Genomic DNA, 26781 nt, shown 5'->3' on the forward strand with positions numbered 1-26781 from the left:
TTCAACTCTGCTTTACTCTGAGTATTTGAGCACCTGCTGTGCCAGGGCTGAGTGGGACCCTGCAGGTGGGCTCCGGGCATTCGCTCTCCGGGGAGCATCTTCGGGACACTCATCCCCCCAACAGCCGCTGGTGCCACTTTCAGAAATAGAAACGGGCGGGTCGTCCGTGGCACCGTTCTGCGTGCTGAGGCCCACACGATGCCCACACACAGCATCGTAGCTTCCTTCACAGCCACAGTTCCCAGTCCAGGAGATGACAGGTGCAGAGGCCTGGAAGATGCCCCGGCGTCCTCATGGCGGGTGGCCGGCCACAAAGTCAGGCTGTGACTTCTGCGGCCTTCCATCCCTGGGGCACCAATATTCTTGGTGGGGGCAAAGGCAGGAGGGGCGACATCACCCACAGCCCATCAGCTCTGTTGGCCACACCCGACTGATGCCATCTCTCGTGGCCAGCAGTCCCCCCAAAGGCTCAGAGCCCCCTCTGTAGAAGATCTTGGGATCCTCACAAAATAAGGCATAAATAAACCAAAGAGGAAGAGGGGAGGGCGCCCCTGAGCAGGGCCGACCCCAATCATGGGGACGCAGTCCTTGGCCTCTGCCATCATTTCCTGATTATTTTGGCAATCGCTAGACGTAGGGTTCGGATTGGAGCTGCAGGTAAAAAACTGGGGGATTTAGCACAGCTCAGGAAAGGCACATACTGACAAATGAAGGGAGAGGTGCCCATGTGATTGGGAAACTCTGATGGGATTTGAGACACGAGTTCGCTCCCACCACACATCCTCCCCCGTTTCTGTGAGAGCACAAGGCGGGAAGACCCATGCCCACCTGCTCCCACAACCCTGACCTGGTCACCAGAGAAGCAGGAAATTTAACCCCTTTTCTATTATTTCTACCCAGGGGTGACATCCATGTGCAGGTCCCAGGAAAATGGCAGGAACCCTGAGGGGGTCACTCCTGTGTCTAGCCTATCATATACTCACCGTTGATATCTGCCCCCAAGTAAACAACTCTAGACGTGGGGGCTGTTGAGGACATTTGAGATTCCAAGAGAGGGTAAGGAGCGTAACCTTGGCTAAGGCTCAGCAGGACTGGGAAGGAAAAGGGTCCCTTCCAGGTTCAGGGATTTTTTTGTGAAAGAAGCAAGTTACTCTGAAGTCCATTCCTACAAGCTAGTGAGGGAAAGGGTGGTGGGGGGCGGTGGGCAAGTGTGGGACAGAGAATAAAAGGGGGTTTGGTGGTAGGGGTGGCAGGAGGCAAGACCTTCAAAAATAGGGTGACAAAGGAAGGGATCCTAGTGAGTGAAAGTCGCTCAGTCGTGTCCGACTCTTTGCAACCGCATGGACTGCAGTCCATGGTATTCTCCAGGCTAGGATAATGGAGCAGGTAGCCTTTCCCTTCTCCAGGGGGTCTTCCCAACCCAGGGATCCAACCCAGGTCTCCCACAATGCAGGCAGATTCTTTACCAGCTGAGCCACAAGGGAAGCCCAAGAATACTGGATTGGGTAGCCTACCCCTTCTCCAGGGGATCTTCCTGACCCAGGAATCCAATTGGGGTCTCCTGCACTGCAAGCAGATTCTTTACCAACTGAGCTGTCAGGATGATAGGAGGCAAGACCTCCAAAAACAGAGTGACAAAGGAAGGCATCCTAGAGGAAGGAGAAATTGGGAACAAATCCAGGCTACAGGAGAGAGCAGAGAGGAGGCAGGACTTCCTGGGGGCCTGTACCCCTCTGCAGGTGAATGGATGGAAGAGGAGCAGGTGATGAGAGAGAGTCCTTCTCCAGCCTTGAGGAACTGGGGTGGCCGAGGGAGGTATGCCCAGAGAAAGGGGAACCCAGATCCTGGCCCTCCACTGTGGGGCCATTTTTTGTTGTCATATCCCTGGTGTGGCCCAGGATCCTGAAGTGGGGTCATGCCCCCGGGTGTGTTTGTCAGTTCTCAAATGCAGGAGGACTCAAGAAAGGAGAGATGCTGGCTGGTTGACTCCAAAAGGGACCAGAGCAGGGCTTTGCATATCTGGGCCCCACTGGACCCAGCCAGGGAGCTTCTGTGCCCAGCCATGAGCCTGGTAAAATGTGGGTCCCTACAAAGATGCTGAATGAGGGAATGAATTATGTCAGTTTAGCAGAACCAGGAGCATACTATGGAGTGATTTCAAGAGGGACTTGACTGTCTGAGCTGCCCCTGGTTCTTGTCAAGGTGTCTGAGATGCCCCATCCAAGGGTGGGCAGTAAATGTTTGGAACAAGGTCTTAAAACTGGAGACCAACCGGGGCTGAAGACTCATGTCGGGGCGTCTACAGCCGTCAGTGGTGTCCATCCAGCAACCCTCCCCCCACAACTTGGGAGAGGATCTGACTCTAGGAACAAGGCACCCCCTGGCTAGGCAGTGAGCAGGGGTTCTCCTGATCTCTTGGCGGGTCTGGCAATCCCTCCAACCCCTGCCTGGCTGCCAGAGGCCGGCTTCCACCTGGAGCTGAGCCCATCTGCTCCACTGAAACCAGGTTCAGCTAATTGTGACTTCAAAACTTAATTATGGAAAGAAGTTGGGATTAAGGACCCTTCCATTTATCTTCCTCCGGCTGTGGTTTGTCAGCAGCTGGGACTTGGAGCGTCCCACTCACGGCTCCGGAGAGCGAGTGGGGAGTCGCGGAGGAGGCCGGCTTGGCAGGGTCAGAAGCAGGGCTGCCGCGTGCTGAGACGAGCATCTTGATTTGGCCTCTTCCCTCCCCCACTGCTGAAGCCATAACCCCTGCCAGGAGACAGCACATCCTCATTTTCTGATTTTCTGTTTTGTCCTCCTGCGAGAGCCACCTGCCCTCAAGTCCCGCTGTCTGCTCTGTGGCATGGAGCACTCACGGGACCTGGAGAGGCGTCGGGTAACCTCCAGAAATCGGCACCCTAATGGTGCCCCGGAGCCCAAACTGCTTGCTACCTCCTTTCTCCAGCCCCCCACACCCCCAGCCAAGCACAAGATGCGAAGGTGATGGGGGCAGGCGGACGTTCACGCATCACCTACCCCGGCCCAGGTCTTCTTGAAGGGCAACCTGGCAGAATGTAACAAGAGCCATTCCGACCCTTTGACTCCGTAATCCTGCTCCTGGGACCATATCCTCGGGAAATAATTCAAAAGAAGAAAGAAGCTTGAAGTACCGAGATATTTATAGCAGCAGCAGAAACCATGCCGACTAGATCCTACCTGTCCGGCAGGCAGGTAACAATTAAGTGAATTATGTGGCAACCATTCGATGGGATATTATACAGCCTTTAAACATGAGGGGTAGGGAGACTTTATACAGGGAAGGTGTCTTTGAAATATCATTAAGTGAAGAAGTAGAACACTGATTATAACGAGGTAAAAGCTATAGCTACATATGGATAAAGAGCAGATGAGGCCACAGGGAAATGGGGATGGCAGTGTTAACATGAGGTTGGGGTGGGGGGGTATTTAAATCTGGAAAAAAATTGGAGAAATAAATAAAACTTAGCAAAAGAATATTCCCCCTCCAAGACCCCAGCCCTGTGTGCTTCGAGAGTTATCTTAGCCAGGGAGGAGCCATGTCTGTCTGCTCCATCTGATGCAGCGTTCACGGGAACAGCAGTCTCCAACATTTTTGGCACCAGGGACCGGTCTCACGGAAGACAGTTTTTCCACAGACCGGGGAGGGGATGGTTTCAGGATGATTCAAGCACATTGCATTTATTGTGCATTTTATTTCTGTTATTATTACATCAGCTCCACCTCAGATGATCAGGCCTTAGATCCCAGACCTAATGCAGCTGGGGAAATGCCTGCATTAGAGCACCCTCCACACACACATGGAAATGCCATCCTTTTACGGCAAACCTGAGCCCTGGGCCTCTCACTGTGTCTCCACAGGCAATTTCCTTTTGTTTATTTTTATCAAGGAAATGTGATGTGCAGACACTTGTGCTGGACCCTGGGAATATGAATGAGACCCATCCGTATGCAGGAAGTGCAAGGTGAAAACACAGAGGAAGGGCATCAGTGTGCCCCCACCCCGGGAAGGAGGGAGTATCCCAGGTGCCCCCTGCAAGAGGATGGCCCAGTGCTTCAGGAACCATCAGCAGGATGAGTGGCCTGGGCAGAAGGAAAAGGAGGGGTGGCCAGAGGGCAGTCCAAGGGGAGATGTGGTACCATGCCTCACCTGGTTGGTAGAGTAAGAACCAAGTCAAAGAGAGGCGGACAAAACCCCAAGCATGGGGCCTGGCCTGGGACGGCTCCTGCTCAGGGACCAGGAAGGGGCATCTGTCCGCCAGCCACCCATCACTGGATCTTCCCTAACACCGCTTGCCTGGGGCTGACATTCCAGGAGACGGCCAAGAGGTGACTGTCTTCTCAGATGAAGATGCCACACAGGGAGGCCACCTGAAGCTGGACATGGTCCAAAGAGAGGGGAAGTCAGCCAGTGGTCTGAGACCCCAACAAAGAGGAGACCAGTGCCTCTTTGTCTTCAGCCTCCCGATAGCCCCCAGCCCCTCCCACTCCCTGCCTGCCAGCGAGCCCAAGGGAGTCCCTTCTGTCTGCAGGTGTCAGGACCCAGGACTGTTGGCTGGGATGGCCTTGGCTGATGGGGAAGGGATGGGGCTGGCAGGGCTGGCAGAAAGGACTGAGAGCCTTGGTTCTGTGCCTGGATCCCATCTCAAGAGCTGCAGGGCAGGGCTTACAGCTGGAGAGCGTGCCTGCCAGGCAGTGCCTCAGCTTCACTGTATCCACTCGGTTCCGGCTATACCAACAGAGGTTAGCAGGAGTGTTTCTGCAGTGACTGTAAATAAGCCCTCCCCTGGAGCTGCAGGAAAGAGATGGGAGTGAGAACAGAGCGAACTGCCAGGAGCTAGCCAGAGATGGACCACCTTCTGCTCGCTTAGCCAGCCACTGGGGCAGCTGCAACCTCTGTCTTTATCCCACAAGGCTTTAAAAGAAAGAGGCAGGACATTGATTCATTGTATAACTAAACAAATGATCATTTCCTCAATTCAGGGCTGAGACTGGCTAGATTTGAAGGAGCTGAAGATGAGTAAGGAGAGAGGGAGCAGAAAGAGAAGGAAAGAGAGTGAGCACACAAATCCCCAATTGTGCATGAATCTGCAAGTGGCTGGGGGAAGTTTCCATGAGGGCAAATGCTTCCCAGAGGGCAGCACTGAGCCGGGACAGATCCTCAAAGAATGGGTGCCTGGCTCAGGACCTGGGGCTGGAAGGAAGCAGGACCCGGGAGGAAGGTGAGAAGATGCTTTCTTCCAGAGCATCCAGCACCTGGGTGATGTCCCAAGAAAACCCAGGTCCCTCTGCCCATGTGAACGCACAACCCACTGGCCCAGTGCCCCAGTTCTAACCTGGTGACCTGGGAATGGCCTGGGAAGCCTCCCAGCTGAGCTTGCAAGGGACACTGGGTCCATGTAAGGGAGCAATGAGACCACCCTAGAGGTGAGTTTCAGGTAGGGGCAGGACCTAGGGCATCTCTGATTAGAGCTGCCTGATTCTGGCCTCAGGCCATGAGGAGGGGGTGAATCAACAGATCCTTGTGGTCTCAGATCCAGCAACCATCTTAAGGACATGAGGAAAATGGTTTTACCACTATGCCTACCACTTTGACAGGGGATGACCATTCTATTCTAGTTAATGACCAACCCGTAAGGCCCTTTGATCACAGGTGGTAATCTTCATATACTTTGTTTTCTAAGTCTAAAAAACTACTCATTAAAATATTAAGAAGTATTTTTAACCCAACAAATAATTGAAAGCAATTAATCCCTTTAGGGAAACTGGAGAGAGCTTCCATGTGTTCTGGGTTTTCCTCCAGGGAAAGTCTGCCATGGCCCTCTGCAGTGGCAGCCTCACCTTCTGGTGGAACAGACCCTCCCAGGGCACTCTCCTGGGGGCCCTGAGTCACATCTCGGCTACAGCTGGACTCTGAGGGGGGACTTTTTCTATTCCAAGGCTTCAGTGACGTGGCTTTTTTGCCTTGGGATGAGAAACTCCGAATTTCAAATCTTGGCGATCTTGTCTAGATTTTTCCCTCAAAAGCAGAACTTGAGACAAGGTTTGTGTGCAGAAGGTTTATTTTGGGAAGTGATCTGAAGGAAAGAGGGCTAGAAAGTGAGCTGAGAAGGAGGAACACCACTGCAGGCTGGGTTGTTGAGTTGATGAGCGACAGGGCCACTGGGGCTCAGTCCCACCGAGACCTCAGAGGAGCCATGCAGAAGGCACTGCAAATGGTCCACAGAGGGAAGGGAGAGGGGAGTTTTAACCACCAGCTCCCATAGCGCATTGGAAGGACTGTGCCTTGGGGTGTTGACTTGGGGACACCCCCATTGTGTTCCTGCATTGGTCCCTGCAGGCATCACACATGTGATGGCCTCAGATAGACAGAGGTGTGCAGTTCAGTTAAGCAAGGGGCAGACAGCCAGCAAAGCCTGGAGTAGAAAGGTGAGAGGAGGAGAGTGGAACACAAGATGCATGTAATACAGTCCTCCCCTTGCACCCCATATTGTACACAACCCATGACAAGACCTTCAGGGTGACTCCCTTTGGAGGGATCAGTGCTGTGTGTTTGTGGTTGAGACTCACCAGAGACTCCTCACCATCGCAATGTGGTTCTAACACCATTGGAGGGTTTCTGCTGCATCTTGAACCTGCTGCTGCAGAGCCCTCTCTGGAGGACCTCCTCAAAACTGGTCACCTTTGGAGACATTAACATACACTGTCTCTGGAGTCCAAAGAGGCCACCAAGTTCTGTGCCCCCTTCTTGGTTGAAGAGAAATAGGGCCCAACAACTCACCTTTACATAAACATCAGTGGAATGTTGTGGAATGCCGCAGACTATAAATGCTCCATTGATGAGGCAAGCCTTGGACTTTCCTGGGGCTTATCCCTCACCCTCTGATACACACGTGTCCTGCTGGGGCATCTGGTGTGCTTCCCTCTTTCTGCCCACCTGGTCCAAGGAGCATGATCTCCTCAACACGGTGGATGAGCGTGGTGTTCTCTGAAACGTCAAAATGACCAAATATCTACAGACACTGTGATAAAGAGCAAGAGCTTGATTATAACCCTGTGACGAGACAGTAAATGTGTATTGCTATCCTTCCTGTATAAAAGCAAAGAGCTTTTAACCTTCTTCACTGATAGGGATTGAAAAGAACACATTTTCCATATCAATGACTATGTACCAAGTAATAGAGGCTCTATTGATTGGTTCCAGTAAATAAAGCACTGCAGATTGTGTTTAGAGATTTGGTTAAGTTCATAGGAGTCCGCCATCATTGACTGTGATTCCTCTGGTCCTTCCAGATGAACTGAACACAGATATGACGGGGTCCTCCACCCTTGCTTCCTTCACACCTTCACCCTTGCTTAATCTCCACAACTTTCTTGGGGTGGGGTGGGGTGGGGTGGCGTTATTTCTTCTGATTTGCTCTCTTGGTCAGGCTGGGGGAAGGTTCTTTGGCTTCCTTCCAGGTCAAAGAACCAATATGAGGGTTATGCCAGATGCTAAGTATATTCACTTAAAATGATGTGCTCGGAAGTGAGACCAACTGCAGGATGGGTCTGCAAACCCACTGGACCTGCTGTAAGATGGACTTGGGTCAGGATATCATTTATCTCTGGCTCCCCATTACCTGTCCTTCAGTCGGTGACTGTAATGGTATTTCTGTTTCACTCATGTTCGTGTCAGTCCTGCCCACATGTTCCAGAGTCTTCAAAGTCTGGATAACCCTGTGTCCCAGGTACAGGTTCTCTGGTAAATGGCACAATCATCTCTGGGGAAGGGCTGAGGGATTATCACTGTATTTACCACTGTGGTGTTGCCAAGTCTTGAGTGAGGTCTTTGCTTGTTCTCCAGGTAAGGGGAGCCAGTTTTCCTCTAGCAAGGAGGAAGGGGCTCCTTTGGCCAGCCCAGAGAATTCAGGAAACTCAGAGGGTGCAGGACCCTCAGGCTCACCCCTTCTGGGAATGGGAATTCCCAGAATTTCCCAGAATGGGAAAGAAGGTCCCATTCTTTCCTATCAGGACTCTGATTTTGGCAAAGGAGGTGTGTCACACCAGTGTGTTCAGGCTCCTTTGTGACTCTGCTACCCTTATAATTAAGTCCCGGGGCTTTAGAAAATCAGGTCTATTCAGATATTTCCACCGAGGGCAATGTCGCTTGAGTTGGTATTCAGCTTACCCCAGACTGTCATTGTCTTTTTCTAAGGCTTCTAAAGCCAACCAACTCCACAGTCCTTATATTTACCACTGTCCCGGACCATTGCCGCCACTACTGCCTAAACAAACACTCCGCATTCATCTGCCCCTCTTCCCAGTCCTCCAACAGCAAGAGTCTATGTGACCGTGCCAGCCCTGCATGCTGGGGGTTGTGCCACATAACGGGGTCCCTAGCAACGTCTGGTGGTGACCACCCAGCTCCAGTATTCCCACCTGAGGGGCTTCCTCAGCTTGATCTCCCCCAGACAACAGGACCTGGGAGACGCGTTCAGAGGCAGGAAGTATATTTTCAAGTGAGGGACCCTGGAGAGAATCAAATAGGGAAAGACAGGGAGCCAGTCCTGTGTGTGTTGTTGAGCTGATCACCACTGTGGGCAGCCGGAGTTTAGGGCTGTGAGGGAGCTGGTGGGGGGCCATGGAGGAATCCACGTGAGGGGTGCAGAGGGAGCTTTCCCTGCCCAGTCCTTCTCCCCACTCCGGCTGAGGACTGCTCCAGGTACCTTTACCCGGGCACACCTCCAGGTTCACTCGTGCGTCAGAATGGTTGAGTGGGTTCCCAGCGGGGCCCACACAGCCGCAGCAGAAAGGCCCCAGGGCAGAAAGGGAAAGATGAGCCAAGGGAAGGTGCTGTCAGATGACAGTCACACCCAGCTGGCTGCCGTGGAGAAGGCTGGAGTGAAGGGTGGGTGGGAGGTGGGGCGCAGGAAGTGTCTGATGCCTAGACTTGAGTTGGGAGATCTTGGGCAAGTCCCCTGCTTGGGCCTTCCTCTTCCCATATGTAGCCTTGGAGTAACCACTCCAGGGACCACTCTGCAGGGTGGCACATGAGATGCTATTAGTGAAAGCTTTGTATGCTGCAGAGCTCTACCCTAGTGTGAGGGATTTGCTGTTGTGATGGGCATGGCGCCCTGGACATGGCCCCAAATTTTCCTGGGGCTGCCCCTCTTCCCCAAAGCACTCCAAGCCCCAGGCTTCTCCCCTTTTGCTGGGACAAGAGGTGCCTGTAGATTGTACAGTAGGAGGGAGCACAGCCCATCTCGGATGCACTCCAGGGTTTGTCCTTCCCCCTCCAGAATCCTCCCTCATCTGGGCCCTGGCCCGCTCAACCTCTCATGCCAGGGAAGCCTTGTCAGTACCTCGGAGAGCACCCAGGGGACCTAGGGTATTCTCCCAGTAATGAGTGCTGATATTACAGAGACGTGTGTCATCACCCCGGGATTGTGACAGCTCCTGGTGAGGCAGGTAGGAGGAGGAGGATGAGACAGACGCTCCGGAGAGGAGGTGGTGTAAGCTGAGCATTTGGGTCGTCTGTGGCAGGGGAGGAGGTGTGGAGAGAGAAGGGCTGAAAGTTGAAGGCAACTTTTAAGGAAGTTTGCCCAAGTCTGCCCCAGGCTCTTCATCGGTCCCGCCCCCCTCCAGCCTCCAGTGGAGTAGGGAAAGTGGGGGAAGGAAGCACGTGGGAAGGGGTGAGGAGGCAGAGAGCTGAGCACAGCACAGGGGATCATGGAAGGACAGGGCTTCCAGTTCCAATGTCTCCAAGGGTTGGAAGGGGTTTATAGTTGTGAAAAATGTGATAGACTTGCAGAAACATTTTATATGGCCTGGAAAATCCCAAGAGAGAGAGAGAGAAGGAAGGAAAATCTTGAGAGAAATCACCATGCTTCCTCAAGGTTGGAAGAGTCCATTTGCCAGCTGGCACGTTCAGGACCAAGGACAGCAGCCAGGGGGCGGGGCGGGGGAGTCTGTTCAGCCCACAATCCCCTTAAAATCCCCATTTGTGTTCCTGGTGGGTAACTCCTGGTAGGAAGCTTGGTTTTCTGTATCCCAGCAGAGCTTGCCCTCTCTCGCAGTGCAGGAAACAAGACATCCCCTGATTTCCCTCTTTTCCACCTCTCTCATTCCACTCACTTCCCCCACGTTCCCTTTCAAAGTATCCAGAATTCCCTCTCTGAACTCCATTAACTTTGGCGCCCCAAAAGGGCAGATCTATTCAAACACCTCTGGGCCCACCCAGAGAACACCTCTGGGTGGGCAGGAAGAGCTCCTTGTTGGGTCAGCACTTGGGCCACCTCTGCTGCTCAGGTTACAGCTGAATTGAATCAGGATGGTTTTACGTGCCACTTCCTGTTTTTGTTTTGTGGGGAAAGAAGGCGATGTTTTAAAAGAACAAAGAGATGGAAGTGGGGTCTTATGGAGAACAGAGGTGTGTGGAAATGGGTGGAGAAGGAGCTGAGGACAACAAAGAACCGGCGAGTAGGGATGGGCTCATCCTGGGGGCACCCACTTCCAGAGACTCCAAGAATGCATGGCTTTCTTTACTTGCCCATCCCCCCTACATGGTCTGATGAGGGGACCTCTGGGACTTATCTCTGTGTTAGGCAGGGGCTCAGGGCTCTCAGACTCACTCACCAGGTCAGTTTCTGGGGGGCTGTCCCCTTCTTCAGCAAAGGTTTGTTCTCTGTGCAACATTCTCTTTGGTTTTTTGGTATTGAGTTGGTGTGTGGTTCTTCTGCCAGCCCAGCAAAGCTTTCTTGGCTTCAGCAACTCCCCAGAGATGTGCCCTGTGAAACCTCATGGCCCGTCCTGCCGAGGCATTCCTCCTGCAGCCCTGCCTCAGGTGCGGAAGGAGCCAGACATGTGGAGCCACTGCCCCCCCTCGCCAGCCCCCTCCCAGGGACAGCTCTGTGCCTCTCGGCTCTGGGCAGAGACAATCCCTGTCACAGGGCTCTGTCTATGGGTCTTGTTTCTTCTTTTTCTTATATTTAAGAAAGAGAGACAGCATGGATAACAAGGCTGGTGCCCACCATATCTGGCAGTTGATGAAAGGGCTTTGAATTTCCCCTGGCACCTCATCCTTTGACCCACTGAGATTGCACATAACAAGCAGCATGTGTCTGTGGGCTTGCCACTCTCCAAGGGGCTTCCCTCGACTCTCTCCATTCCCAGCAGACTGGCAGCTTGGGCACAAACCATGAGGCCACTTTGTTTACAATTTGCACACCATGCTTTGGCCATCTGCCATCTCACTGAGCCTGGGGCAATAGTCAGGGTACTCTTCTTCCCATTTTACAGATAAAGAAACTGAGATATGGAAAGCTTTAGAATAGGACTGTCCAACAGAACTTTCTGCAACCATGGAGTTATTTTAGGTCGGCATTCAACACAGTGGCCACTAGTTGCATGTGACCACTGACCACTGACCACTTGAAATACGGTGCACTGGAGGAACTGGTGTTTTACTTTCATTTTAATTGAAGCTTTAGAGACTTACTCAAGAGTGTCTAATTATTTTCAGAGCTGGGACCAAACCTGGCTGTTCTAAGTCACCTGTTCCCACCATAGAGGTCATGGGCACCTTGGGGTCTATTACTAGATTCTGAGCTACAGAAGTCTGACCTTGACCTCTCCCTTGACTCTCACCTGGGCTAATTTCTCTCCCTGGAGAGAACCCTAAGATCTCAACACAGTGGGGTGGAGCAGAGGACTCAAGGCCCTACCTTGATTCTGGTTCCCACACTTGCTAGGGGGGAGGGTTGAATAAGTGAGAGCTATGGGAGGAGAAGAGATGGAGGGGAGGCTGAAGCCCACTCGAGGGGCATGGCCTGCTTCCCACCAGCTTCCAGGGATGACGCCTGGCAGAGACCCACCAATAGGCCTGGTGTAGAGGTGGCCACAAGTTTCCTTTTCTGACAGCCCCTTGCCGCCCTATCTGTGTCTCCAGAGAGGAGAGGGTGAGCTGGCCAGACCCCACCCCCTTACCTAGACGGCCTCCTTCTCTGGGCAGTTTCACTCCCCGGGGACAGCCCCCTCTGGCTTTCCACTGGCCAGTATCATGCAGACCTCCTCTTCCTCCTCTCCCTGAGAACCAGCTCTCATTAACAGTCTCACAACTGAGCTGTAGACTTTATGTGCTCAGCATCTTTGTGGGAGTGGGTTTGTTTCTTATCATGGAAAATGCATGACATTCAGCTTCAGAAAGCTTGTAGGTATAGAGGGGGGCTTCTGGCATCCCTAAAAATCATAACAGAGTGACCAGAGGCCTGGATAATGCCTTTGGTGGAGGGTCTAACTTTCCTGAGCCTTGGTCTCCCCCACTGTTCCCAACCATCTCTCGGGGATGCAAGAAGCACATTGAAGTATGTATGGGAATGCACTTTGTGAGCTGGGGTGCAGGACACAAATGTCAGTGTTTCACTGCAGCCTCAGCACTGGGCCCTCGAGAGCTGAGTCACGTTCCTGCTGGTGCACCTGGGCCTGTGTGGGTGGAGAGGAGGCAGGTGTGGCCAGGATAGAGGGATTTCAGGAAGCAACCATCCCTCAGGGAGATTGCCTTTTGGTCTGGTCCAGCAAAGAGAATGACCAAGCATTGCCCTCATAGCATGTGTGAGATGACAGCTCATCCCACATTGTCCTGACACCGAACAAGACCCTCAGTGGTGAAATCACTCGACAGACTGAGAAAATCAGGAGCACGTGTCAAAGTCATGGTCGCATGCTGTCTTCGCTGCCTAGTGCAGGGTCTAGACCCCTATTCCATGGAATTCCATGTGGGGCAAGGTGATGGATACGTGGAAGAGAGACAGCACAAAAAGGTGGACTCACTGCGTTTTCTTCTCTCCCTGCCCTAAAAGGGAGGTGGGGCAGGGGCACGAAAAGTGATGTCCACTGAGATACAACCCCCTTGGCCAACAAAGCTCATGATTCTAAATGGAAGATGGGTCTCCCCATCTCCAGCTGCATGAAAGGTATGTCTATTGAAATAAATATCCGTTTCATGGCTTGCCCTTGGGGGTAGTGCTCAAAATAGTGGAGGAATGTGTGGGGAATGATGGAGACACACACACACACAGACAGGAAGACGTGGAGGGGCAGACACGCAAGGAGAAAAGCCCAGACAGAGACAGAGAACAAAATGTGGACCACACTCCCAAAGAAAGGCTGTGCATTTCATCTCTGTTTTATGTCCCTGGGAAAGAAAACAGGGCTCATGAGAGTCATTGTGGCTTCTAGGCCTCCGTGTTGCCCACCATGTTAGCCATCCACATAGGCAGAAACCTTGAAGCAAAAATTAACGTGTCCTCTATCATCCCTCCTGGGCAGAAACCAGAAAGGAACCCCCATGCCCACTGCTCCATTTTCAGTGGGTATCAGTCCACTGGGGGACTGTTTTCTGCATGGTGGGCCCAGTGTACTTTTGGAACACACCCCTTACTACCAACCAGTGTGAACTCTGAGTATGTAAACAAGTTTGGGCATAAGCCAGAAGAAACAGTAGTTAGGAACGTAAATCCGATGCAAAAATAAGCAGAATATAAGCAGAATATATTTCAAATTCAAATAAGAATTATTTGTAAACTCTCTGCTCTTTCTGAATTATCAGTGAAACGTTCCACTCCATTTACATGTATAATTGAGGGCTAGCAATACTTCCTGTCCCAAGGCTCGGGAGATGATCAGGGCAATTTGGGTCCGGGGAGGTGGAGGGAAAGGCAACATCACTGGCTGTCTCACATGGCCGCTGCAGAGACAAGGGACCCAGAACAAAGCCCAGCATTTGGAGGCACTCAATAGATATCTGTTGAATTAATTAACATGATTTATTGAGCATCTACCATTTGCCAGCTCCACTGTATACGGAATCCCACAATACTTGAGGGAGGTATTGAGTCCCATTCTTACAGATGTAGAAAGTACAGCTCAAGATGTTGAAGTACTTGCTTCAAGTTTCATGGCTGGTCAGGGCAGAAATTGGGCTTGCCTCCAGGTTGGGGCAAGTCCCAAGTGTGAGTGTGCACCACTTCCTGCTGGTAGAGGGTTCTGGAAATGTTGAGGCTTGCCTGTGTGGTGGAAGGCAGGATACCTGGGACTGCAGTCTCCCCAGAAGCTCAGCTCTGCTTCTGTCCCTCAAGTAGGAAAGAGTGATGACTCAGACCCCAAGCCCTGGGTTCCGTTCTCCACCCTGAGCACTGCTCTGCCCTCTGTGTTGCATCTTTTTCTCCCGATGACATGGGAAGCATGACGTGCATCCTTCTCCCTGCCTTCAGGGAGCTGGGGCATAGAATGAGGCTGAAGGCAAGCTGGGTGCCTGAGATCCGATCTGTCCAAAGCACTGTGATGATGATGATAATTATTGCCCTGCCCTGGATCCCTGGAATGGAATTTCCAAAGCCGCTCACTCTACCCTGGAAAGGAAAATCAATAGGCTGACCCAGGAGCCAAATGCAAACAAGTTCAACCACCTGGGAGTCAGCTGCTGAGATGCTTTCTCCCACTGAGGTCAGGAGGCAGAAGCACCAGCCATGAGCTGAGCCCCAGAGCTGAGAGGTGCCTGGGGTGCTGGTTTCCTTGTCCTGTCCTGGACAGGAAGGGAGAGTAAGAAGATAAGCCAGCCTGCTACCACCACCATTGGCCTCTGGGCTTCTACAACTGCACTGGCAGGACGTAATGACAAGCTCCAGTACCAGACATCAGGATGGAATAAAGGGAAACCAAGCAACACAAATAGATTTAAATGGAGCAAACTCTGTTGCTGGACGCTTGTGTTTGAGGTGGGAGGGATCGGTGTGTCCTTTCTGCCAACACAGACGTGTTCTCTGGACCCTACCACAAAAAGAGACCCAGCGGGCATCCCATTGTGAGCCAGGCACTGTTCCAGGCAATGAGTGGATGTTGCCAGGGCTGAGTACAAAGACATTGTACCCCCGCTCGAGATCAGTGGACCCTGTGAGAGTGAAGTGCAAATGGCATGTATCCACGCGTAACTTTCCAATAGCCACATTTAAAAAATGAAAAGGAAGAGACAAGTGAGATTAATTTTAACAATATACTTTATTTAACCCAATATATCCAAAATATTGTTTCAACATGTAATTGAATATACAAATTATTTTTCTTTCTTTGTACTGTACCAAATCTGACTTGTATTTTGCACCCAGGGGGGTGGGATAATGGCTCCTGTATTGGACAGTGCTAGGTCTAGAGAAAACTATTAAAGAACTATGAGGCAACTTGTACCTTAATTCCTAGTAGAACTCACTTTCTCAGAGGTTCCTTATTACAACCCACCTTGGACCCTCTGGGTGCCTGGGATCTCAAAGAGAAGGAAAGAGGAGAAGGTAGTCCCAGTCCATTTCTGCTGTAGCAAGTACAGGAGTGAAGCCTCCACCATGTAAAATTGGACAAAGTTATTGTCTTCATGAGAAAGTAATCTATCTGATTTTTCCTACCATTTTTTTCTGAGGAGAATTAGCCCGCCAGACAGAACACCAGGTTTCTTGACTGCCTTCTGTCCATCTCCATCTCAATTATCTCTTTGCCTCTGCTGGTCATGAAACCCCTTCCTTCACACTATCTCCTGCCTTCTCCAGATCAAGCTGGAAGGCAATGGGACCACCCTCCTAGCCCAGAACTCCTACCTCCCTTCCTGTGTGCCAGTTTAAGGGAGACTTCTTTTAAACTATTGCCAATAAACCTGCCACTCTTTCCTCCAGAGAACCCGGCCAGCTCAAGGCTCCATTGACCCTCTCCAAGGCATTTACTCTCAAAAATACAATTCCAATACAGTAAAGATTCTAGTCTCCCAGCGTGGATTTCCAATTACCCACACTCGGCCAAGTGGCAGCCACTTCATTATAATTCTGTAATTGCCATATAGAATTCCTATAAATTTGCTGTTAATTTTTAACCACTGCATCCTTCTCTTAGAAAGTGTAGCAATAATTTGAAAATCTATAGACGATATTTTTAAGTGTATAGAGGCAGAGTAAGGGGAATAAATCCAGTGAGGGCTAGGTCTAGAGGAAAATCCTAATAAAACAGTAAGGGGTGAGCCTGAGAAGGCAAGTCCGGGGCTTCCTCAACTTTGATGTGAACGTTTCCTCCAAAATATGTGGTGTATTGGTGGCAGCAGGGATTGATCAGAGTCTGATCCAGGAAGATCCTGCTCCGAAATGAGAATGGCTTTGCGCACTGGGTTCTCCGTGAACAAGCGCATTCCCTGCCCCCACTGGGAGGTAATTTACAAGCTCGGCTTCCGAATGTAATCTTCCCGCATTGTACTGCTCCACGGTGCCTCCCTGAATTGCAACACAGACCAGGTCTATAAAAGACGCTTCGGAGGAAATGGCAGCCACACAGGATTCCCCCCTGCCACAGCCCCCCACCAAACAAGTGAACACCCAGGTGCTCAGTAGAGAAATTAGCCTGCCTTTCAGGAGATGCTAATGACAGAGAACTTGGGAGGACATGAGGGAGAGCCAGAAAGGAAACTATTAGGCCCACAGGAGCTCCAGGCACTGGGGACCAGTGGGGAGATGGGCTAGGTAGTCCTAGCTAAGAACAGCCTGCTTCTTTCTGGGGAGGTTTCCGATGGTCAGAAAATAAGAAAGCTGGATCTAGAGGAAGCCTTAAAGGGAGACTTTGTCAGTGAGAATGTGCTGGGTGAGATTTACTCAGCTGGGATGTTTTGGTGAAAGGTGGCCATCAGCAGGGCTAGCCACTGGCCACCTACAGCCAAACAGTGAGGTCACTGACACCTGTCTGTGTTTGGCTCAGGAAGGCAGGAGCAGGGCATGGGGGGAGCAGAGCTGTCCCTGGTGCTGAACGGCTCACTCTTGCAGGGTTGAAGTGCTGAAGACCTACAGCTCTCCTTCCTGGCTGCCAGGAGGGTTGCAGCCAGGGACCTCCACATCCAGTCCCTGTCCCCACCCCTTGGAAGACGGAGATATTGGCTCCAGGCTAGAGGAGGGTTATCAGGCGGCAGCAGCGATGAGAAATTGGGCCACGGAGCGATTTGAAGGTCCCAGTGTTTGATCTACTGCAGGGCTGGCTCCTTGCAGCTTTGCTGCTCCCGAGTTTGGTGACCTGAGAGAATTAAAGCTGCCTTAAATACAGTCTCTGTTGGCTGTATATTAATCAAGCAGGAATCAAAAGTCACAGCATCCTAGGGAAGCAAGAAAAGGCACAGACGGCTCCCCTCATCCTGATGCAGCAGCTCTCAGCAGGAGGAGAGGTTGGGAGCTGCTATGAGCAGCACAGGGACCTCAGCTGGCTGCCAACTTCCCCCAAACCTCCTTGCCAGTGAATTCTCAGAAACCTCATGCCTTGGAACTTTAGAGTTGCGTCGATGCCAAAACAGCACTGGACCCCAATGCCAGTGCAGATCAAGGAAGAGGAGGGCTTCTCCCCCCCCCACCCCCAAGAAGGAGTGAGAGGGAGCAGAAGGATGGGAAGTCAGAAGGGCTGGGGGCCCCAGAATAGCCTCACGTCTAAGTTCCCCAGCAGAGAAGCCCCACTTCCCTTCTCTTGGCAATCGTTAGGGAATCTGGAGAAGCAAGCAGCATCCACAGCCCCTTTCTCTGCTGCACTATCCTCCAGTGTGCACCAGTTCACGAAACTTCCCTGGTGTATTCTGAGTTGTCAGGCAGAGTTGATACCAGCCAGGGTCCTGCCTACCCCTCCCTCCCAACCCTGGCTCACTCCCCTCAAAGACTGAGATAGAATACATATGTGGCCTCTGCCACCCTGGGAGTGAGAGGAGGAGAGTCTGCAGGTACAGATCTGTTCCTCTGCTTCCTGGCAGACAGGTAAGTCTCTACCCCATGAGTCCTGAAACAAGCTCAGCTCACATAAAACTTCATCGGAAGAGCCTCCCACCCCATTCCCGCTGTCCACCTCCCAGCACTGGCCACCTCCTGGCTCCATCTCTCTGTTTCTGTCTCTAGCTTGGCACTGGCCGCCTAACACACTGCACCTGCCTCCTCGGGGTCATGCACTTTGCCAGGACAGCACTGCCTCTCTGGGCCTCTGTGGTCTTGGGCTCCTAATGAGCTTTTAATGAGCTATTTCTTTGGCTTTAGGGGCAGGAAGGGGCAGAGGAGGAGCCAAGAGCCAGCCCCTTCGCATTCTGCTTCTTGCAGCCTTGAGGTTGCTTTTTAACTGGCTGAGGCTATAGGCAGATGTTTGACCCAGAGACTTTCAGATTTGTTCAGAGTTTGGAGGACTTGACTTTCACAGTCCTTGGACCCAGGCTAACCCCTGTTCATCATTCCCTCTCTAGAGGGTTTCCCTGGATCTATCCCTTTGTGGCCTCTCCTCAGCCAAGGCTGAATGAAGGGTCACTTGTTTTTCTGTTAAGTAAGGTTTATTTTAACTGATGGCAAATTGAAGAGTCCAGCTATTTCACTTGCTGGCTATGAAGAGGCAGGAAGCATGGAATAGGCCCTCTACCCTAGGCAGCTCAGATCCACCCCCTATGGATGAAATAACACACCTTGACCCCTTCCCATGGCTCACTGCTTAGGGAGCCTTGGTTCTTTGTGTCCTCAGGTCAATTCTAATTGAACTTTAACATGAATTCCTGCCTGTCACAATTGTTTGTTGTTATTGTTTAGTCACTAAATCATGTCTGACTCTTTATGACCCCCTGGACAGTAGCCCACCAGGCTCCTCTGTCCATGTGAGGGATTCCTAAATGTCAAGCACACAGTCTTCCCTTCCTGACACCCTGAAGCACGTGGAGCTGCTGGAGCACACAGCTTTGTTCTACAGGCTCCTGTGGGTGATTCCCAGTCCCTCTTGGGAGCTGGAGATGACAGTGGCTTCAGCTGCTGGTCCGAGCTCCCCCTTGGAATTCCTTCAAGGCTTTTCTCCATTGAATAAAATTAAGGTGGAAAAGGTCTGTGTGAGACACAAGACAGAATTTCTTGACAGCCAGGGTGATAAAAATCTGAACGAGTTCCCCAGAGAGATGTCTAGGTCTCCCTCAGTGGAGTACTTCGAGAAAAAGAAAAAAAAAAAGAGAGAGTGCCAGTCCCTGAAAGCTTTCGTGACTGCCAGATAGAAGGCAGAAGACTGGACTGTGATCCCAATGTCCCCTCCAGCTCCATAGGCTGGGCCTATGAGTGTGTTTCTCCCTTCCAGGGACTATGTCTCGCTACAGGGTGGTGACCAGACACAAGATGCTGGCGCTGTCCCTGGTGCTGGAAGGCAGCAAATCAGGGTGCTGAGGGCGATCAGTGCCCAGGAGGGCCGTCCTGGGTGGGGTGCCTGGAACAGCGAGTTATGTAGGTTTCTCTGCTCCCACAGCCTCTGCTGGTGATAAACCTGTAACATGAGCTCTGCCCTAGTGCAAGCAGAGGCTATCATCAGTCATTCTACACTGGGGACCCTGCCATCCAAGGGCATCTCATCCGTGAGCCAGCCAAAGCTGGAATCTTCATCTCCAAGCAAATATACTGACTTGCTGTACCTCTCAGGACTTTTTCTTTTCTGCGGTCATTCTCTGTGTTGGCACAGGAAGCCAAGTAGATACACCCAGATTTAGATAGACAGGAGAGCTTGGGTGGTGGGCCAGGCTCAGAATGTGAGATGAGGGTTCATGAAATTGAGCCTCTCCTGGCAGACCAGCTAGGAACCCTGCAGAAGGGCTTCCTCTGTCCAATAGCAGCTTCTCTCCTTGGCTTCATCATAGAGTTCAGCAACCCTACTGAGTTCTTGCGACCTCCTGCCTAATGAGAAAGAGGAAATTCAAAATAATTGCCATGCAGACTGAGCGGCAGTGTGATTAGTAAATGCCCAGGCTACTGCAAATGACGATTACATTAACAGATTTGGTTTGGGGTTGATCCTGTTAGGAGAGAAAGCCAAGGGCTAATGATGAGGATGCTCAATGGAGCACATGAGCCAAGCACAGTCGTGGAAGGGAAGCGAAAGACTCGTGTGAGTTTGTGAACTGGGAGGCTTATTTTCCAGCCTGAACTCTCCCTCTCCCTAGTTGTGTGACCTTGGGCCACTTCTGAGATCCTAGATGTGTCATCATAAACCGAATGGGCATCATTCTCCCTTCCCCGTCTACTATGTGAGGATCAAGTGAGATGAAAAGGTTAGAAAAGCACTGAGCCAGTGCAAGGTATTGTTACAGTTAGCAATCAATAATGATAATAAATCACCAGTTTTTCGCTTTGTACACTCTCATTCCCAAGAAGTTTAAGCAAACAGTCGGGCTCTTGAGGCTTGAAAAAGAATTCTGCCCCTCTCCCTCCTCTGGCCCTCTCCAGACCCTGTGGGTTCTGGGGGCCAGCATGCTGAATGGTGCATTGGCCACACTGAAGAGTTCCGATCTGTTTCTCCAAGGCTCTCTCAGCACAGCCCGCCTCCTAGCCAGGAGCTCACAGCCCAGATGCAGCAGGAGCCTGTAAAGAGCTTTCCAGGGCTGCAGCTGCTGAGGCCTCTTTCCCACCAAGCCCCAAGATAGAACATCACAGCGCTGGCTGGTTTCAGATGTTCTCTTGCTCTGTGCTGAGCTCTCTCCCCCTCTCCAGAAGAGGAGAAGGAGAAGTCCTGGGGGCTCATTTAAAATAAATAAAGCTTGGCAACAGTGCTGAGTGGGAAAAGCAGAGCGGAATGGCACCCACAGCCCTTCTCTGAGAGCATTCCTCTGGCTCCCAGGCCCCGAGGGGAGAGGAACTTGCCAAAGAAAGATGTGCTTATAACTGCAACCCTGTGCAACTTCTGGCTTTGCCCATATATCTCGAGTGTGCCCTTTGCTTTCAGTCTCCTTATATTTATTATGTTTAATTTTGCCGGGACATGGTTGTAAGTGAGACGGATGGACCCGAATGTGGCTGGCAAACGCCTCTTAATTAAACAGATAAATAAACTTCCTTTGCACGCCAATTCTTACTTTTGCTGCAGTGTCTGCTGGGGCCAAGGGGGACAGCACCAGCAGTGGGGGATCCCCATCGAGCTGGAAGGTGGGTGCTGGCCAAGGCAGCCTGGGCCGGGACTGCCTTTCCCTCTCTGTTGCCAAACACCTGGTGGCTCGGGAATGCAGAGGGGCCCAAGGGTGGGGAGCACCCCCAGCGGCCCCTCCTTATGGTACTGACCTCAAAGGGGAAGCTCTGGCCGGTGTGAGTGGGCCCTCTGCTGGACGCCTCCGGCATGGCCTGGTCAGCCAGGGCCGTGCGTTCCCACCTGTCCCGGCAGGGGCTCCTCCGCCAGCTTTCCTGCCCTTCTGGGAGAACTGGACACACCAGGAGACAGAAACCGTCCCCACCCCCGAGACATGGAAGCCGCAAGCCTTCAGGGAATCTGGGGGGTTCCTCCACTTTACATGATGACTAAAGAGCTTCTTTGTGTGCTCAACCTGACATTCCCCCAGTGGTGTCTGCTACAGGCACCCCAAACAGCCCCAAGCTTGGAGCTGTCCCCTGACTCCACTCAACGCCACCCCACTGTGGAAGTGGGGCATGAATTCCCCTGGGAGAGTGTTCAGCTGGTGATGTGGGCATCTGGTTGGTTCACATAAAAGACACTGCCTGGGTCATTCCACGCCCCCTCACACATACATCCCTGAGCCACAGCCACCCTGGCCCACTCCACCTCCCATCTCCATGGAGATGCCGGGTACAATTCTGCACCTCCTGCCTCCTTGGCCCCTCAGTGCTCACACCCAAGCCTGTGCCAAACACCCCAATGTTGGGGCACAGAGCTCTGGCTCTGCTGGAAGCACGGGGCACACTGTCTTTGTAGATTATGGCCCAGCTGCCATTGGAGACGGTGAGCTCACCCCTTGTCTTGGGAGGCCTTTGCCAAGCTCCATGCTGTCCTCCCTACATGGGGTGAAGCCTGAGGATGCCAGTCTGGACACTCAGGAGGGGAAAGAGGCCCAGGCTCATTTGTAACCCCCACCCAGCCTCCCCTAAAGGGACCACAGGGCTTCCTGTTCTTGCTGGGCTCTGCCCAGGTGTGGCCTTGGACCTTCCAAAGGATGGGGCTTGGGCTGTTGTCTTAGGCAACAATCTCCCAAATCATTTGGCCACAGAACTGCCGCCTTTGTTAAGAACACTGACCGTTTTAAACACTTTGGCACGTGTTGCCCCAGGGAGACCCTGTGTCCCCACTTCACAAAGGTGCACACCAAAGAGTCTGAGAGTGTTTGTAAGGCTACACGGGCTTGAATCCCCCAGGCAGCCTTGCCCAGAATGGCTGGGGGAGAAGGGGCTGCCCCGGAACCCCCTATAGGGTCTACTCCAAGGAAGGTGACACAGGGTGGGGGCAGGAAGGAGCCAGGAGATCTCCAAAGCCTGGGAACCATCCGGACCTTTTGAGGTGCCTCCTTGCCTGATATTTATAGTGGTGCCCAGGAGCGCAGAAATAATTACAGCTCAGTTCCTGCCTCCCTAACAAGGCCCTTCTCAGATTCAGGGCGAATAGGATATTTTTTTCCTTGGCTCTTTTTTTTAAGTAGTGAATATTAGCACTGGATTGACAGCTCTTCCCAGCTCGCAGCCTCCCTTCGCCCCAGAAGCGGGGGCAGCTGAGCACGGGGTGCCCAGGGAACCCCCACTCACCGTTCAGGGCGGCCCCCCTGGCCCAGGAGACACCACGGGGTCTGGAGGGGCCCAGGGGATCTGAAGAGCGTAGTACCCCACAGTCTCATGCAATGCCTCTGTACCAGGCACTGGAGCTTCTGGGAGAGAATGGCACAGATTCAGAAACAGTCCCACTAAACATGGTCCGTGCCATTGGGGGGCTCCCAGGAGCATGGTCGGAGGAGCCCAGAGCATTCTCCCCTTTCTCCTCCAGACTACAGACAAGGGATGCTCCTGACACCGTGTGGACATCCACCCCAGGGGCACTGATTTTTCTGCAGCAGCCTGGCCCAGCCCTCTGCAGCTGTACTTCCTAGATCCTCCAGCAGCTGTAGTCCACTCATCACAGGGACAAGGCCGGCCTCAGAGTGGGGATGGGGCTGGGGGATGGAGCAGGGACAACCACACTCACCCCTGCCAGGAGCTGCTCCAGGCATTGTCTTGAGGTTGTGAACCAGCCAGCATCCTGCCCTCCTGACCCTTCAGTTCTTGAGGGAGGGGGCCAGAGAGACTGTTTAGCTCTTCCGTGGCCTTATGTCCCCCAAAAGGCACCCCTCGGTGAACCGAGGCCTCTTCAATTTGCCATTTAGTAATTGGCTGTAGTGAAAGTCATAAGTTCAGGAAACAGTGCAGGAGGCCATGGGCACGCAGCCCTATCCTGAGACATGAGCCAGACACACACGTTGTTCAGGTCCTTTTTCTGGAGGTTTTTCTTTCAGTTCTGTTTTGCTGTTCTCACTCTGGCTGGAGCCGGGGTGTGATTAGGTGGCTGATGGAGGCAGGTGTTCAGACACGTTCCCTGGGCCTGACACCCTCTGGAGGTGAGGCTGGAAGGCAGGCACCTGGGCCGAGATGCTCCCTAATGAGCTGGTCCGAGGCTGCTGGAAGCAATACTGCCACCGAAGCTGGCACTTCAGTCACTACCCCAGTTTTCTCCGGGCCGATAACTGAGTTCAGGAGTCCCTCCAGGAAAGCTTCCCTGACCACACCCCACGTCTAAGCTCACCCAGATCTGAGCCCCCACTATCCTCTGCTTTCATAGCTCTCGGTACAGGCGGCTGCAATCTTGGTTTGCTGACTTGGTTTCCCTACGAGAAGACGTGCTCTCTCCCAGCACAGAGAACTTTATTCCTACAGCTCCAGCAACTGCTGCAGTGTCTGCACACAGCAGATTCACAATAAGAAAAGGCATGAGAGTCTACTCAGAGGGTGTCTGTCTCCTGTGCGTTAGGCACTGTTTAGGATACACTCCCAAGTTCTCTTATGAGAAGGATAAAGCGTTGATCTCAGTAGCTGCTCTGTAACAACACTGAGTTGGCGAGTGAATGGGTCACGGGCAGGGTGGACACGGAGCCCAGGGCTGAGGGTGAAAGCCACACGGCTGCCCCAAATTCCTGTGTGGCAACTGGAGGTGCCAGGAGAGGACAGAAGAAGGGGAAGGCTTCTGAAACAACAGGACAGAGCAGCATGACTTGGGAGGCAGGCAGTCTGCAGGGCTGCCCGGTTCTGTGACCAGCGCCACCCTGGGGTCCCACCCGCCACAGAAGAGCAAGGTCTCTGCTGGCAAACGCTCTAACCAGTCGACTGCCCTAGGCCTCAGCACTGTGCCACCCTGTCACTGCCCTAGGCTTGTAGGGGCACCTCTTCTGGGATGCTAAGTTAATAACCTGTCCAGCCTGAAGGCAGGGGTGGTCTCTGCAAGTCCATAGCCAACTATCCCCATCTCCACTCTGTGCCAGCACCACCCCCGGATCAGCGCAATGAGGGAGTCTCCAGAAGAAAGGCCAGGCAAAGACAGCCACCCAACATGACGGTCAGCTCTCCCACCGCCACCTCTCCTTGGTCCCTCGACCCTCCTTCTGTCTGCCTCCCTGCCAGAGGTGGCCCAGCCACCTTTCCTTCCTAGAGGAGGAAGAACAGGAAATGTTTCATTCAAGGGACACGGGGTGCCCCAGAGAGGGGCATCCAAGGGGCACACACCTGCCAACAGTGTTCAAGCTGAGCTTGTTCCCAAACGGCTTGGAGGGAGCCCAACCTCAGTATCCCCCCACCACTCCCCCTTGCTGCTTCTTCCTAAATAGCTCTCATGGACCCATCCTGAAGCAAGTGTTATGTCTCAGACATCAGCCAAGCAACCTTTCAGGTTGGGAGAAATCAAAGCCCAGAGGGGACAAGCAAATTTCCTAAGATCACACAGCAGGTGCCTCCACTGGACTCCCAAGCCAGTGAGTGGGTCTTCCCACTGCCAGGCGGTCCCAGCCCTGCTTCCCTCGAGTCGGGCTTGCTCCCCAACAGTAAGAGCACTGGAATCTCAGGTGTCTTTAGACAGGACTGGTGAGTCCAGAATCAGTACTAGGTCTCTGGGATTTGCCCCTTGCCTGGAGGAAGTACACATAAGTGAGAGCAAGAGGCTGGGTATGGGTCCTACTGTCTCTGCCTCCGACAGTGGTGAGGGGTAGGCTGTCCCTCTCACAGCCACGCTCACCTGTGGCTTGTCCTGGTAAACTGGGCTTGGTGAGGGGGCATCTGGCAAGTGTGGACCCATGGCAGGCCCGTGTGTGTGCGTGTGTGGATGGTGAAGCTGCAGATTTATGCACATGTGTACACACACACACACACACACACCTGTCACGGTGCAGGGCACAGTCAAGACTTCTGCCAGGAGAGGACTGGGGTCAGGGATCTGATTGTGCACTCAGGCTCCATTGATGTGCGCACACCAAGTCCAGTGTGTTTGGATATGGGGAGGGGAGGATGCGGCTGTAGCCACTGCCCCTTGCCGCCCTCCCCCGTGTAATTAGTGTCCACAAGGCCATGTGTCTGGGGCACGGCTGGGGTATAAATGGGGTTCGAGGGCCAGCGGGAGGGTGGGAGAGGTTCCCAGGGGCTCCAGTCGGGTTTCCAAGCCCCGGGCAGCAGTAGACGCTTCTCCAGCGAGGAAGCCTCTGCGTAGATGCCCTCATTACATCACCAACATCCCCGCCACTGAGCCGGCCTCCCTTAGAAGAGGCGCTTCTCTGAACGCCAAGCAGGACCAAGCGCCTTCCGGTCGGGCCGCAGAGCCGGCAGAGCGGCTCCTGCTCTCCGCAGCGGCCGGTGGACAGGGCGGGGGGCAAAAGGAGATTCCAGACCCCAAAGCCGGGAGTGGCCGCTGGGTGCGGGGAGGAGGAGGAGGGGAGCGGAGAGACCCGTGGGAGGGTGCGAGGGCTGGCCGTGCGGGCGCCAGCGGGCGAGGGGTTAAGTGTGCGATCAGCGGTTGTGCCGTCGTTCCGGATTCTCTTCCCTCCGCGCGGGGCTGTTTGATGTTGGAGTACGCCAGGGACTCCCCCTCCCACCGCTACACACGCGCGCACACGCGCACACTCACACACGCACACGCACCACTCTTTGCAGACAGGGCTCCGGTGGCTCCAAAGTGACGGACTCCCTCTCCCCTGCTCCCCCTCAGCCATTCTCTCGCGCATAGAGCCTCCTTTGCCATCTTCTCGCGCGCGCTCTCTCTCCAGCGTCCCCGCCCGGGCAGGGGGGCACCGGGCAGAGGCGCGCCGCTTTCCTTCCATGCCTCCCTCTTAAAGAGCGCCACGAGGGGGAGGGGAGGGCCGGAGGAGGAAGAGGAGGAGGAGGAGGAGACCGAGAGGGCGCCCGGGAGGCAGGGCGCGCGCACACACCGAGGGACGCGCGGAGGGTGCGAGCCGCGCAGCGAGCGCAGAGCTTCCTCGGCCGCCGGGCGCCCCCCAGCCGCCCCATGCTGTGCTCCATGGCGAACTCGGGCTGCCTCCTGCTGTCCAACTCCGGCAGCATGCTCCCGCACTCCGTGCCGTGCCCGCCAGCCTTCCTCTACCTCCAACAGGTAAGCGGCCCCCGGCCCCTCGCCCGGCGCACGTGCGCTCCGCGCCGCCGCCCACACCCGCACTCGGCCGCCTCCGCGCCGCCGCCGCCGGGGCCCCGCTGCGCTCCCCGCGTCATGGCGCCGGAGCCCGGTGGGGGGAACTGCGCCCCTGCGCGGCGGCCGAGCGCGGGGGCACCTGGGGCGCGCGCGGCGCGGGGCCGGGGGCTGGAGTTTGGGGCGTCGCTAGCAACTTTTCCGAAGGCGCGGGAGGGGGCGGCGGGCGGAGTCTCGGGGGAAGCCGGAGGGGAGGGGAGGGGGCAGGGGTTCTCGGCGCCCTGGTCACTTTGGGGA

General features: G+C 53.6%; 1 protein-coding gene across 10 annotated transcripts in view; it reads left to right on the forward strand.

Moving 5' to 3' along the window:
- RBFOX3 (RNA binding fox-1 homolog 3) overlaps positions 1–26781 on the forward strand; it is a 429808-nt gene that overhangs the window by 319668 nt on the left and 83359 nt on the right. For 5 of the 10 annotated variants that reach the window (XM_043905311.1, XM_043905309.1, XM_043905317.1 and 2 more), the window contains exon 1: positions 26227–26451. The exons of 4 other annotated variants lie outside the window; for them this stretch is intronic. In XM_043905311.1, the coding sequence (XP_043761246.1) occupies positions 26347–26451 (105 nt within the window). In that variant the 5' untranslated portion in view covers positions 26227–26346. Of the gene's footprint in view, positions 1–26226; positions 26452–26781 lie in introns of those variants that run through there. One more of the 10 variants, XM_043905319.1, reaches the window with a different exon arrangement.

The sequence above is a fragment of the Cervus elaphus genome, chromosome 5 (genome assembly GCF_910594005.1).
Source record: "Cervus elaphus chromosome 5, mCerEla1.1, whole genome shotgun sequence".
Classification (NCBI taxonomy): Eukaryota; Metazoa; Chordata; class Mammalia; order Artiodactyla; family Cervidae; genus Cervus; species Cervus elaphus.